Consider the following 15,439-nt stretch of genomic DNA (forward strand, 5'->3'; position numbering starts at 1 on the left):
ACCCCTTCTCCCTCTCCCTCTCTCTCTTCCAATCATAACTCTCTCTCCTCCTGGGAATCCTTATTATTTCCTCACTAATATATACTCCCTCTAATGGTGGCCGAAATCCTTGAATCTACTGTACTCTACAGCTGAACAATTTCATTTAATTTGTCACGGAGAGTTTAGTAATTAGCTGTTGAATTTGTTACAGTTGAATTTCTGATTTGACAAAAAAACAGTAATTAGCTGTTGAAGGGCCCATCCAAGTCTTTCTCCCTTTTCTCTCGAGGGTGTTCAGTCCAGTTTACGACTAATCATTTTTTTTTTATCCAGTTGAAAGCAGAGACCATCTAAGTTGGGATTAGGGTTTCTCAATAAATTATTTTTTGTAATTTCTTGTAACCTGATTCCCAAAATTAAATCCTAATTAATTTTGTAAGAAGCAAATTCACCGATTAACCAACTGGAATAACTTTTGGCTTTTACCATCCTAGTCTTACTTCGAGTTCCAAGATTCTTTTCCTTTTGCTTTGTTAAATTGTTTATGCTTGTACTTCTCTCTCTCTCTCTCTCTCTCTCTCTCTCTTTTCCATGTCTGACCTCTTGTACCAATAATCCTCATTTCCAACCACGTTTTGGATATTATTCTTTATAAATATATATACTGCTCAATTTACTTGGTTGCGTATTGGGAATAGGAAATATCTAGGGTTGAAATATTAGCTTAGCACTGCACTGAAAATAGTTGTGGTGGGGTTTAGCACCACCCACAACGTCCTAATCAACAGGAAAAAAGAGCACCAAAATCCTAGATTAGTTGCTTGATTGCTTTCTTGATTTCTAGATTAGACACCTTAAGAGAAACCAATTTTAGAGAGAGAGAGAGAGAGAGAGAGAGAGAGAGAGATAGAGATATGCTGAAGATTGATCAAGACTCAAAAGGAAATTAGTAGCAGAAGGAAGGTCAAAGGTGGGGAGAAATCCAAGAAAATGGAGCTAAGATCAGGCCAAGAAGGCATACATAGGGTTTCTAATAGTAATCTTTATCATTCTCACCCCAACGAAGGATCATCTTCCAAGCTGTCTTCTGCCTCTATAGCTACCACTGTCACAGACAGAAGAAGAAATCATGGAGGCACTGTTCTTAATCCTCCACAACAAACCCTAGATCCCCACCACCCTCATGATCTTCTTCATCCGCACTCAAACAACCTTCCACACCATACCCTCCGTGCTCATCATCAACAAACCAATTCAAATCCAGATCCAGATCTTCATGTTCCACCTCCACCTCCACCTGCTTCCGATGCAAAAATCATTACCAGTACTAGTACTGCATCAAACTCAAAAACCCCACCACCGCCACAACCACAACCATCATCTTTGGCACCCACGACCACGGCTACGGCTACGGCCCCGGTTCAATATAGAGAGTGCTTAAAAAATCATGCGGCCAGCACTGGAGGCCACGTGGTGGACGGGTGTGGAGAATTCATGCCGGGCGGAGAGGAGAACACCCCGGCAGCATTGAGATGCGCTGCTTGTGATTGCCACCGCAATTTCCACCGTAGAGAGGTCCAAGGCGAGGAAAACAATACTCCTCAAATTCAATCCGGTAACAATAATCATACAAATTACCCCTATAGTATTCCCAACAGGGACACTACAACTAGTCATAGAATCACAACCACAAGCCATCATCATCTTCCACCCCCACCGCACCAGCAGCAGCAGCAGCATCACAACGCTAGTAGATACGCTCACGGTCCGATTCCGCCGCCTGTGATGATGGCGTTTCACGGCGGAGCTGCTGCGGAGTCGTCGAGCGAGGACCTCAACGTGTTTCATTACAACTATAATAACAATAATAATACTAATAATAATAATGCCGGCGGGACGACGACAACACAAGCGGCGAAGAAGAGGTACCGGACAAAATTCAGCCAGGGTCAGAAGGAAAGGATGCAGGAATTTGCGGAGAGGGTGGGGTGGAAGATGCAGAAGCAAGATGATGAGCGAGTGGAGCAGTTCTGCGATGAGGTTGGAGTTAAGAGACAGGTTTTCAAGGTGTGGATGCACAACAACAAAGCAGCAGCCATCAAAAAGAAACAACATTAGTAGTAGTAGTAGTAGTAGTACAGTACTAATTAATTGTACTCACGTACGTACACTAGCTATAAAAGCTACGGTAATTCACTAGCTAGGCTGCAATTTATTTCTGGAAGTGATCGATCTATACTAGCTACTAGTTATTAGTATATGGAAGAAGAAGAAGATATCTAGCTCCATGATCCGGACGAACAAGGTAAATTTTTAATGTTTCTGATTGTCCCGTCCCTAGCTCTCACTATTATAAATCCTCTGAATTTAAACAATCTCTACTCCTACTAATCCCGATCCATTTTCAATCCCTTTTTTGATCATGGCTTTCAAACCTTTGATCTCCATGTTTCTGTAGTGCATTGCATTTTTGTGGGCTTAGATAGATTTGGATTATTAATTAAAAAAAATATATCATGGTTTTTCCTTTTTGTGCTAAATTTGGAATATTGTGGCTCGATACTAGACACACATATAGTAATTATAAGAAGGTTCCCTATTCACAACTGTTTTAGGTACTACTGTAGTAGAAGACACAGGAGGTTGGAATACCAATTCAAGAAAATAACTAAGTTTGATCAGAAAATTGCAGGTATGCCAATTCAGAAAATTCCAAAAGAAAAAGGGTAGAGATGACTTTTGCTAAATATGGGTATAAATTTCCGTTTATTGGACGGAGAAGATTAACTATATTGACATTTTAATGTTGGATATATATATACCTAATTTGGAAAAGGAAAACGTAATCCTATAGGAGCTTTGTAAGTACCATTTGAGTCCTTCCATTTGTAAAACCTGCAAGTTCGTCGTTCATCCCATCCCGTTGTACTGGAACTAGTGTGGCGGCGTACGTAATACGACAGACAGATATTATTTGTTAAACTTTACTACCTCCTAAGGTTTTAAATATGGGTCGATAATGATTATATTTCGAGAGTTTTCGAGACACGTTTATTATCATCGTTTTATACGAGTGTTGTTCGATATTACTTGATGAATTGTGGTGACGTTACATGTTCCACAACACTGCTATTTGAAACAAGTCGTTCGTTGATTATTTGATGATTTCTTTAACCTGGGATTTCTACCAGGATGGCCTAATTAGGCCCTAATTAATTCGACAAGGTTTCGGTTTGATTGCTAAAGAGAGGAATATTTTATTTCTCATGTCATCAAGTACTACAAGTAATTACTGTATATATATTGTCCATATAGAAAGCTTTGCAAAACTAGGAGGGTCAATATTGGAAGAATAGTCGTGTCGTGCCGGTACGTTCATAGCCCAGAAAGTAACTAAAGCTGCCTCTACCCTGCAGGCAAAATAATAAAGGAACAAGGTATGGCCCTATTTCTTTCATGGGTTGAAGAGAAAGAAGAAACGCATTGACAGTGTCGATTTTTTTGGCGAGTAGTGCTAGGGGCACATCACTTCCAACCACACCTCAACCATACCCTCTTACATAGAGGTAAGTTCCGTTTCAGTGGAACCCGCCTGAATGTGAGAGGGTGTGGTTGGGGGTGATGTGCCTCTAGCATTTTTGTTTTTTGGCTCTCCAATACCGCTAAATTAATGAGTGCTGCCGTACGTATAGATTTCTAGAAACAGACAGCGTGCACAGATGGGATTTGAATTCGTCTCGAGTTCCACAAAGATGATCAAAGTCGTTCATTTTGTTCAAAACGGCTCGTTTAAGGTTTTTGTAAAAAAATCAGTTCATTTGGATTATCGTTAAGGGAGGTTTACAAATCAGTTCATTTGGGACTCGAGACGGGTCCAAATCCTATCTGTGCACACTGCCAGTAGACTTTCCGTAAATTAATATACTAGTGATATAAAAAACGCGCAACCCTATCGGCCTATAAACCTCTACGTGTCTATTCACATTTACATCTTCCGTCCCGATTTTTTTGTTCAAACTCAGATTTCCAACTTATTGAGGAAACCAAATCTCTGATTCATTGATTTGGAAATTTACATAATGGATTTAAATGCTCCAAAGTGGTTAAACACTCAGTTCTCCTTGAGTATCATTTGGTACTCCAGTTAACATCTCCAACCTTGGTTTTAAATATGGAGGTTTCAATTTTTATTAAGGATTATGTTGCAGATTGTAATCGTTATAAATTTGACATCACAAACCCTTCTTCATCTTCAACCTTCGCTTCAGAAACAATAAAATTGAAGAGTCTGTTCTCGATGGTAGATCGAGATTTGAAATTGCCTTAAAAATGAGTGAATTTTGGCCTTCCAAGTGGCAGTTGGGTTGGAGCTCTCATATTAGCTTGCTTCAGCCTTCATAGAGAAGACATTCTTTGGGATAAAGGCGGATGGGATTTGAAGGCAAACAACCACCGATATCTATCTAGTCTAGTCTTCAAAAATACGACCACCTGGAGTTTAGGCTAACTTGCCTAATTATTTATTTTGGGTTTTTCTTTTTTTTCTTTTTTCTGAGCTCTTGTTGGTTTTTTGCCAATTTTTCTTATGTTATTTATGAGAAATCTGAAAGTAAAATTTTATAGCCAACAAACTTTTAAAAAAGCTTACTAAAAACAAAAATAATACTAGTTTAAGAGTTTTTGTAGAATTTTTTTTGATCATTTTTCAAGCTTGATCCATATTTTTTCTTTTGTCGAGACCAATAAATATTGACGCAAAATTAATTACAAATCTAAACAAGGAAAAAATAAACCAAACAAATAGCAAGGAATCAAGCAAAGCCATAGCCTAATTAGAAAATTAAAAAGATACAGACTTAATGGCTAACGCCCAGAAATGAACACAACAAAATAAAATAAGACTTAACCCCCGAGAAAGAAAGAAAAAACAAAATAATTGAGCACTTTAATTTCGTAAAAATAATAATATGTAAAAAAAAAATTGGTTTGAAAATTTATGAAAATTCATAAGGAACATTTAAATTGGGATGATGGAAGTATCAACTTTCTAAACTCTCTAATTAAATTATGAGGAAGTGGATCATCTCCAATCCAAACGAACAGTTAAAATCTTGATCATCCGATGTTGCAAATAATGGTTTAAATTTGTTCAGAGGCTCTTCACATGAAAAAATAAATTCTTCATGATAAGAATTTGTGAACAAATCTAAACCAATGTGCGCCCCGATTAGGGATCCGAACCAAAATCCTAAACACACGCTAAATGCCAGGTGTATAATGTACCACCAAAGCTCCGGAAAAAAAAAACAAGGAATCCAAATGTGAGGAGTCATAGTCAACCAAACATAAGAATAACAGAAAGCATACATAGAGGACGATAGAAACCCTAGAAAACCTCACAGGTACCACCTAAACAAATACGTATCATTATTTCTTTTTGACCTTTAAAAACTGAATTATCAATCGTCAACTTGCAATTGTTAAAAGAAAAAAAAATATGGAGACTATTCTAGGTTTTTATCATTTTTTTTTTCCTGGCTTTCTAAAATACCAAGATGGCTGTGAATCCATAAATCAAATGCGTATTAAGCCCCGTTTCACTAACAATTTTGCACTGTAACTTAGATTTTTTTCTCAAGTTATTCATGCTAATCCATAACTTTTTTCTCTCCATTTTTTTCTATATTTTTTCCCTCTAATTTTTTCTTTGACCTGTCCATGCATATATCATCTACAACTTGACGAGTTAGTGAAAAACAACTTGACGAGTTAGTGAAAATAATTTGACATTTTTGAACTATGAAAAATAATCTATAATTTTTTAGTTAGCGAAAACACCCTCTAATCGACTCTTGATAGGCTAATACATACTTGTAAAAGATAGATTCGGTTGAAGATAGAAATGACATCACATCGTCCAGTGGGGGGAAACGCGGAATAACAGTTCTCTATCACCTCATCTATCCACTCATTTCATTTGATTTTGTTCTTCCCTTCCCTTATTAGGCGCGGGGGGGGGGGGAGGGGGGGGGTTGTTTTCCTTTTACTTTAATTTTTTCCAATAGAAAGATGGTACTGTATATATAAACCCATCAAGCTGTTACAATTGTACACGTGGAGGATTGGCCAAGAAGGAAAGGAAAGGGAAACACTTACGTGTCATTGTGAACATTTATTGTAACTCATTTTCCTCCTCATTTCCCTGATTAAACCTAGAAACAGCCTTTCCTTTTTTCTTTTTTTTTATAATTCAGACCAGCATATGGACACTTCAAATAATTATTTTGGGAGATCAAATCCATTGGGAACCGATGAGAGTCCTCATTAAAGGTAGAACAAAACTTTGTATGAACTAGCTCCAAAAGAGTTAATAGTGCCTGAGATTTTGAACCTGAACATCATGAGAAAAGGACTGACTCCAAATAAGTTGATAACACACCTGAGATATTTCGAGTCTAAGATCTTCAAAAGGATCAAACCTCTAAGTTCAGCTCTCCTAAGTTCTAGGTCTTCACCTCTAGACCAACCCCAATTTCATTTTGTATGTTCATATTTTCCATTTTCCATTTCCCATATTCTCCTTCTACAATTCAAGGTCTTAAAATTCCCCCCTCTCGTCTTTCTTTCTTTCCCCTCTTCTTTTTTCCTTTTCTTTCTCCCTCGATGTACCTATTATCGAGTTTATCTATTATCGAGTTTATCCTTTATGGAGTAATATTTTTGCCGTTCCAAAAAAAGTCAAGGTCTTAAAATGGAATACAGTACTATTGTACCATACAATAGTAGTAAAGAGAAGCAGTGCATAAGCTAGAAATGTACTTTAGATATTACCATCATGAGACAGGAGGGATTTGGTATTTTTAGTAACTTCCACCACAAAATCCCCAAGTATAATTTGATCCAGAAGTTTGATCAGCTTGTATCGCGGTTAACAATATATTTTGTGCCATACATTTCTGATTGAAGAACCTATAAAGAACAAGAAAGTCATGGAGAAAATGCATAAAAGCATAACAAAGGCAACTCTAGTGTCTCACTTACAAGATGATGATGTTTATTGAAACAGCTGAAATTTCAAGATCCTTATAAAGCAAGAGAATAACAAAAGGAAATTAAAAACGATGAATCACACAAGGGTTCCTCAACAGCTTGAAGTAAGTTGGTTTTGAAGGTCTCTGACCGCTCATAGCTCTGCGGAAGTCTGTCTCATCTTGGCTCCAAGATCACCCGTGGCTTGAGAAGCCTTCTCGTTGGCCTGCTCATGCATCTCCTTTGTCTTATCAGTATCAGTCCCGGTTTCCTTGGCTGAATTGTATGTAGAAGCCTTCTCGTTGGCCTGCTCGTACATCTCCTTTGTCTTATCAGTCACGGTTTCCTTGGCTGAATTGTATGTATCACCGGCAGTGCCTTTAGCATCGTTGTAAGCATTGTAAGCTTTGTTTGTTCCATGGGAAATTGTTTCATCTATAGAATCTTTGGCATCGCCAACTCTCTCCGAAGCCCTTTTTGTAGCTGCATCTGCACTATCAGAAGCATAGTTATAGGCATCAGAGGCTCTATCTTTCCCACTTGACATTGCTCCAGCCATTGTCTCCTTGGCATTTCCGGCCATATCTGAAGCCATATTCTTTGCTTGATCTGCCTTTTCGGAAGCCAAGGAACATGCTTTGGAAGCTTTATCTCTCCCATGTGACATCGTTCTTTCCATTGTGTCCTTAACATCACCAGTCATGTCCATTGCTCGATCTGCCTTGTCAGAAGCATAGCTCTTTCCATCGCCCATCTTCTCCGCTGCGTCACCAGCCTTTTCAGCAGCATATTTTGATGCTTCTGCAGGAACATGTTTTGACGGTTATGAAAAGGGGTTACAAAGCAAAGATTTTAACGCTAGGAAAATTAAAGAGACAATCACCGGATGCAGCAGAATTCATTGTCTGTGTAGTTTTTAACGCAGCATCTCCAACTTTATCCATGACCCTATGAGCTGCCTCTTTGGCATCCTCTTGATCGAATCCAAATCCCCTGACATTAAGCATCATCGAACTCAGATGATTAAAAGCCATATAAAATATGGCCAAGACAAATCACTCGATTTTTAAAAGGCTAAATACATTTGCAGATGGATCCGACATTTGATTTTGGTCGATTGAAGATCAATTGATCCAAATGAATCTGTTTTTTGGAGATTTTTTAAGAATGATGTCTGCTCTAAACTTGAGACACCTCCGAAGTCCAAACAATTAGCGTGCCACATTCATTTCCGGATATCACCCACTTTTGAAAACATTCAAAACATTCCAATGCCTATGACTATGATACCTTCAGCATTCTAAGCTTGGACTGCTTTTCCTTCTTGACATTTGCCCTTATTTTTTGAGTCTCTCCGTTGTGTTTTATTGAAGTAAACATTCACACAAGAGCATTTCACGTTAAAAATTAGGACTAAATCTAAGTACAAACAACCCTTTGAGTTGAACTGAACAATTGTAGATTACTTCTCGATGAACTGCTGGCTCATAAGTCATAGGATTGACCTAAGTGTAACGTAGACATACCAGTTAGTTATTGTGGTGAACTAGTAGACAGGTTTTAACAACAATAATCTAAGTAGCGCCTCTTTTCGGATTATGAAACTTATTTCTTTCTAGACAAATTCGCCACAATGTTGATCTTCACAGACATATTGGCAAATCTCTTGGCTCGTTATCCTAGGTTTCAAACATAATTGCATTGATCACTGATAGGATAGGCATATCGCAAAACGAGAACAAGCAGAGTTAATTTTCAAAAGAAGAAAAGCTTGGAGACATAGCCCAATCCAATCACATCCAAGCACAACATGTTAGTTGCTTAGAACAAAGATCTTGACCTACAAATCATCTTCTGTTAACTGTTTAACCCATTTAATTCTCCTTTTTCCCTTCTCGCTTGAATAGATGATATGTCCAACCTCAATTTTAAAACATATTTTCAAAGTTTTAAGATATATAGACTTTTTCTTTTTGGTTACATACGTATAATCCATGATTTCTTCTTTTACCAGGATCCTAGAGGTTTATGTTTTGAGAACTCATCAGATAATATGTCCACGCGAAAATCCAAATTGATCGGACTTCTACGACTACTTTATTAAAACTCGTTTATTGGGGAAATATAGACAAATTAACCATCTTTAAGAACTACTGATCATCAAGTGATTACGGTGGCCGATCAACTTAAATTTAACGTGTCAATGATATTCGATGAGTCTTACAAATTGACCGTTACGAGTGATTTAGGCACAATTTTATTTTTGGTCAAAAATAATTTTTTAAAATTCACGACCTTAACACCCCTGGCAAGGTTGAACACGAATCTGGATCACAGATTGATGTGGAGTCTACATATTGATGTGGAGTCTACACACTGGGAGACCCACACCAATGTGTGGTCTAGATTCATGTTCAACCTTGTCCCATCAACATTGAATATCTTCTCCCGTTACATACCGATTCCCCTGCTACGTGTTGTTCTTACTGTGGATACCGTTAAACGATACTGTTACCGTAACGTGTCCACTATTTAAAACCTTGTTTACAGTAAGGCCAGGTCATAGAGCAGGGTAGGCAAACTGATCCGCACACTTGGAACAGGACAGAAGTGCAGTCCCAAATCGGACAGCGGATATAATGGGACGTGCAGATACATGAGTCATGGGTCCCACCTCATTTTTGCCTAGTTTACCGACATAATCCTATATATGTGAACAATCAATATACAATAACATAAACTCATTCACATTAAATACGAGAACCGCACATACTATACATAATAATTAATATATAAGCACACAAACTCACTCATATCAAATATGGGGTCCACACACACTATGCTGTGGGCTCGTGAGCGGACCACATGTTTGATGTGAGTAAGTTTGTGTGATTGTATAAGTTTGTGTGATTGTATGTGGCTGTAAATCAATCACAAACAATAGTACATGTGGAGCACAGCATCGCCGGCTTGCTCCAAGAGGAAATTAAGGCTCAGTTTGGTTTGTTTGGGCGTAAAATGTTTTTCAATAAAATGTTTTACCTATTTTTCGGTGTTTGGTTGTATAAAAATGAGGATAATATTTTACATGTAAAACATTTTCCATCAATTGAATGAAAATGAATTACTTTCAAATTTTCCATAAGTTATATTCCGAAATGAAACCGCTGTCTTCTACTTTAATTCTCATTGCTCAATTTTATCGATCATCAGTCCTGACCCATGTTCAATTTCAATATTCTTAAATCTCCCCACCGTATAAGCCCCCCTCTCTACACTATTTTGTCTATTTTTTGAAAGTAATTTTCAATTGCCAACCAAACACAGAAAAATAAGAGTTTGAAATTTGTTTTCTGAAAAAATATTTTACATTGAAAACATTTTACATTGTAAAACATTTTACGTCGAAACAAACGGAGCCTAAGAAAAGAATAGTTTTGTGATCGGATGTAATCGATCTATGTGTATCAATTGTGAAGGAGTGTGTGTGTGTATATCTATATAGTAAGATCGTAAAGGAGTAGTAATTAGGAAGGAAGGATGGATGAAAGTAGTAATTAGCATGCTTACTCGGAGAACTTGCCAAAAGCCCAATCAGTCCAAGTATCAGCCTTGTCCTTGGCGTCATGCATGGTCTCCGTCGCCCCCTGCCTCGCTTCTTCCGCTTTCACTTTCGCCTTCTCCTCCCCCAGCTTCACCCAGTCGTCGTCCTTGGCGGCGTTGTTATAAACATTAGGATCCTCCTCGCCCCAACACCAGCACACCTCCACCACAGACACAGCAACAACCACCCACAATAACACCAGCAAAAACGAGGCACTTCTCTTTCCCATCTCTGCTCTGCTACTCAGAGAGATCGATCTGTAGTATATATATTGACTAAGGAGTAGTATTTTGGTTTTGTTTTGTGTATTATTAATGGAGAAGAAGATCGAAGTGGTGGAATGGAATGGAATGGAATGTGATTATTGGGAACGGTTTTAGTGGAAATTAAGGGTGGCCTGGTCTCTGTTAATAAAGCGTTAAACGTATTGCAGCGAGGGTGATACGTGTCGGATTTTCGTGATTGGAATGACGCGTGTCTATCGAGTCGGCCAGCAGGGCGCAACTTTTGGAACACTGGTGGGTATCAAGTGATTCGTGTTCCGTAATTACATCGGGTTTCACTCCTCACCGGACAAGCACAACACGAATTTACTAGGACTAGCTTTTAATTGCTCCATTATTTGGCCAAATTAATTCATACCCTGGACCGGGATTTTTTTTTTTTTTAAAAACTATATTAAGCATTGATTCCGGACCCTGGCTTCCGGTTGGTTCTTTGACCTCTGTCCTAATTAATTAGAACTCATCCCGCTAAAAATTTTATTTTTTAAATATTTATTTTTTCGCTTTACAAAATAAATAATTCTCTCATAATATATTCACTCCGTTTGGTTTAACATTTTGAAAGTTATTTTTAACTCTCGGCATAGTTTCCTATAAATCTTTCTTTCTATCTCTCTCCACTTATTATCATTCTAACTCTAAAAAATAACTTTCTAAAATGTAAACAAAACAAAGTCATCATCTTCCATTCAAAAATAAGTACATTAATTTTGGTTATGGTCTGGGAAATGAAAAGTTCTTTTTATGCCGTACCACGTGGCGGTATCTGTCGATGATGCGGACTGTCTAAACATGTATTCGACAGCCAAGATTTATTCCCTCTCTCCTCTCACCCCACTACTCTCTCTCATCTTTTTCTCTCCCTAAAATTCAGATCATCCAAAATACGTTTGGACGATCCCGATCGCCAATAGAGTACCATGAGTGTGATACACAATCGGCACCCAAAATTTCTCCTAGGAAATACACATTTTTTCGACTGAACCAGGTCAACCCAATATTATTAACAGACCCAACCAAAGTGAACACAGTACAATAAGAGGGGTCACTACCGGTCCCAAAATACAAAAAAACTAACAAAAATAAAATAAAATACAACAAAACAAAAAAGAAGAAAAGCCGCCTGGAATCACGGCGCCAAAGCCCGACCTGTCGAACACACTCGTGAAGAAGGGTTGGAGAGGTCGAAGTTGAGAGGCCAGGTATAAACACAGAGCAGACCCCCCGGATGACCCGCCGCACCAATTCGAACTCGTCCTGCTGCAAACTAAAGGCATACGCCGTCTTTTTTGCCAGTGAACTGGTTCCAAGAAATCACACTTAGAATCCTAAATTTGACTCCTGCGTCCAAAAATGATGGGAAGAATGAAAGGTTTCAGTTTCCAAATGAAAGAGTATTAACCACCTCACAATCATGGGCGTTGAAAGAAAATCAGAAAAAGAGGAAAAGTCTGGAGATGAGAGATTAAGAGGAGAAAAGGAAGGAATGGTGAACGAAAATGGTAAAAAAGAAGGGGGGAACCCACCCCAGAGCTTCTCTCTCTGGAAGCTGGGTTCTTTCTAAGCTTGGAAATACACGTATTAAAAGCGTTGGTTTCCTGTTGTAGTAAACCAAGACGTACCTTCAATCTACCGACAGAGGTTAAGTTCTGTCCTGCTTCGGCGGAAATGGTGGTTTTTCCGTCATTGTCTATTGTGGACCTTACCAAACATTCACTACAGTAATCTAAACCGTTCATCATAAGGCACGCAAAATTACATATCCACGCAAAAAATTAGCTTGACTGAACGTCAATAGACATATCAAAAGTTGATTTCTTATTTTTAAAACGGATAGCCAGATTCTATAATTAGTTTTTTTAGTTAAATTGTTCATAACCGTTTATTTTATAAATTAAAATTTAATTTTTGATATAACTATTGATATCCGTTAAAGGTAATTTTATGCGTGAAAATTTTATTTTGCGGGCCTTATAAGATGAACGGTTCATATTATTACAATAAATGCATGATAAGGTCCACAATGAGCGGCGAAAATAATGAGATTTACACCTCATCCGAAAAGAATTAAACTCCTACCGACAATATCGTGGTGTTCTCTTTTCTTTTTTTCTTCTTTTCTTTTTTAACCGAAGGTAGCTTAGCTTGATTCTCCGCCTAAAAGTGGGGGCTTGGTTTTCTATCTTCATTCGAGAAGTGGGGTTTTTTTGTTTTTTAAAACTTTTAGAACTAAAAGTTTCCAGTTTAACTCAACTCAAAACCACCAAACATACCCAGCCCCTATTGGCAAAAAAGCGGTTACGATCGAGAAGTGCGGTCCATGGGCCTCTTTCGGATTAAGCTTTAATAAATCCCTATTTCCCCCCTTTCGTAGCCCAAAAGGGATTGGAATCAGGCATGTGGTTTGGGCAGGTAGAGCCACATAATTTTAACAACAATTACGCTACTTAATGTGCTTTTCTGTCAGTAAAAATGAGTGTGCAAGCTAGATTAATTCTAATTATTTCCACAATAGATTATAACTATCGTTTTGGGCAAACGAAATGCTTGGGCAAGTGATGAGGATCAAACCGTACCATGAAAGACAAAAAGTGCACTGAATTTGGGTATTTTATTGGTTTTGAAAAGGACTCCAACTCAAGAGAAGAGGGAGGGGTAAACAAAAGCAACCATTCCCATAAGAATCAATTTCAGCCAAGAAAGAAAGCTAGGAAGCAAATTAAGTGCTACTCTGTCTGTATGAATCGTATCCGTCCAACCAAAGTCGTCATTGTGGGTGTGGGAATACGATATATCTCGCAACTAGATGCACCTTCTCCAAGAACCCCGCCAGTGACCATATCCGGGAGGAGCAAGGCTTCCTCCACAAGATTCAGCTCCAGAAGGGGCATGTTTCCTCCACAAAGTTCACCTCCACAAGATTCACCTCCAGGAGGAGCATGCCTCCTCCACCAACAATGTCCACCATTAGGAGGAGCAAGCCTCCTCCACAATATCCACCTCCAGGAGGAGCAAAGCCTCTTCCACAATATCCACCTCCAGGAGAAGCAAGGCCTCATCCACAATACTAACTCCCAAGAGGAGCAAGCCCTCCTCCACGATCGTCACCTTCAGGAGAAGCAAGGCTTCCTCCATGATACTCACCTCCGGCAGAGCAAGGCTTTCTCTACGAACCTTGCCTCCGCCAAAGTGAAGCTTCCTCCACAAGTTATACGTTCTGCCCAGGATCCACGAACCTTGCCTCTGCCGAAGCAAGCTTCCTCCACAAACTCCACCTCCGGAGGAGCAAGGCCTCCTCCAGGAACTCTCCACCCATGGAGGAGTGAGGTCACCTCCGGGTACCTCACCTCTTATTTAACATTTTGAAGACTCCACGAATACTTAAAGGCGACTCTATACACCATTCTAGGCCGGGAGCAGGGCCTAGGTACCTCGCTCGGGACCTAAGGAGGAATGTGGTTTGGAGGTTAGAGCAAGGGGTTTGTCAAGCAGGACGAGCTTGCTTCCGACGAGCTCTAACCTGACCGGTCCTAGAGAGAGAGGGGGCATTGACCGCCACCTGACATCTCAGAAGAAGTATCATACCTACAGGCTGGCGCCTCGGAGCCTATATCATACCTCGCCTGACTCGGCAGATGATACGGGTCTCCATGTATCACTGAAATAGCCTCTGTTGGTTTCTTGATTACGGGCTCCAAGGCCTGACTTAAAACTAAAAGAGGAAAGGAGGTCAACCTCCACTCTGTCCACTAATGGGGAGGAGCCTCACACCTGGCTCTCCCTCATCTCCAAGGCTCATATAAAAGACAAGCATATAACAAGCATTCAAGACAGACCTAACACACATCTACTCTTCACTGCCATCCCCCTCTCTCTCTCTAAGTCCGCCCGGAGCTCTCTCCTCCTCCACCTCCGGTGGTCTTGAGCATCATTGTAGCAACCGCCATATATCCGGAGGGCGACCTCAGGTACTCTTCCCACTCTTACATCCCACAGTGGGTAAACGGACGGAATTACAAAAAGTACTACCGGACAATGGACAGAAGAAGTTGTTCGAGTTTCAAAACCTGCTTTTCTTGCAACTTGTAAATGCATTAAGGGGTTTGGCGGCAATAGAGTTTTCCGAAGTGCTATATGGAACAGAAGAGTACAGAGCATAGTTCTGAATACCGTTTCGGAAATGGTACTGATTTTCCTACTGGTACGGTACGTATCGGTACCGGTCAGGTACCGAGTACCGTTTCAGATTTACCGCAACTACAATATATATAATAATTATATATAATTATAATTCAAAAAAATCCCCCATATCATACAATTCATCATAAAATATCTCTACTAGAGATTCTCTAGTTCCACATTACTTAGTTACAAAACTCTTTTCCACTTTAAATGACTTTGCACACTAGTGATCTTGTGAATGAGAACCTAATAAGAGGTCTCGCGCGCTCGGAAAAATGTGCCGTGGCCGAAAGCAATTTGGAAAAACTGATTCGGAAACCAATTAACCGGGTGCGCGTCACGGGTTATTCGTGCGCAG

The 15,439-nt window shown here is 39.3% G+C and overlaps 2 protein-coding genes across 2 annotated transcripts; one reads left to right on the plus strand and one right to left on the minus strand.

Moving 5' to 3' along the window:
- The first annotated feature begins 551 nt into the window (after positions 1–551).
- Positions 552–2,357, plus strand: LOC131297901 (zinc-finger homeodomain protein 5). The gene has a single exon (XM_058323098.1). The coding sequence runs from the start codon at positions 973–975 to the stop codon at positions 2,098–2,100; it is 1,128 nt and encodes a 375-aa protein (XP_058179081.1). The 5' UTR covers positions 552–972; the 3' UTR covers positions 2,101–2,357.
- A 4,658-nt stretch (positions 2,358–7,015) lies between these two features.
- LOC131297902 (late embryogenesis abundant protein D-29) lies at positions 7,016–10,972 on the minus strand. Its single transcript, XM_058323099.1, has 3 exons — positions 10,582–10,972; positions 7,895–8,004; positions 7,016–7,812 (listed from the first exon to the last, which is right to left on the minus strand). The coding sequence occupies exons 1-3, from the start codon at positions 10,842–10,844 to the stop codon at positions 7,166–7,168; spliced, it is 1,020 nt and encodes a 339-aa protein (XP_058179082.1). The 5' UTR covers positions 10,845–10,972; the 3' UTR covers positions 7,016–7,165.
- Positions 10,973–15,439: the final 4,467 nt, after the last annotated feature.

The sequence above is a fragment of the Rhododendron vialii genome, chromosome 8a, assembly GCF_030253575.1.
Source record: "Rhododendron vialii isolate Sample 1 chromosome 8a, ASM3025357v1".
Lineage (NCBI taxonomy): Eukaryota > Viridiplantae > Streptophyta > Magnoliopsida > Ericales > Ericaceae > Rhododendron > Rhododendron vialii.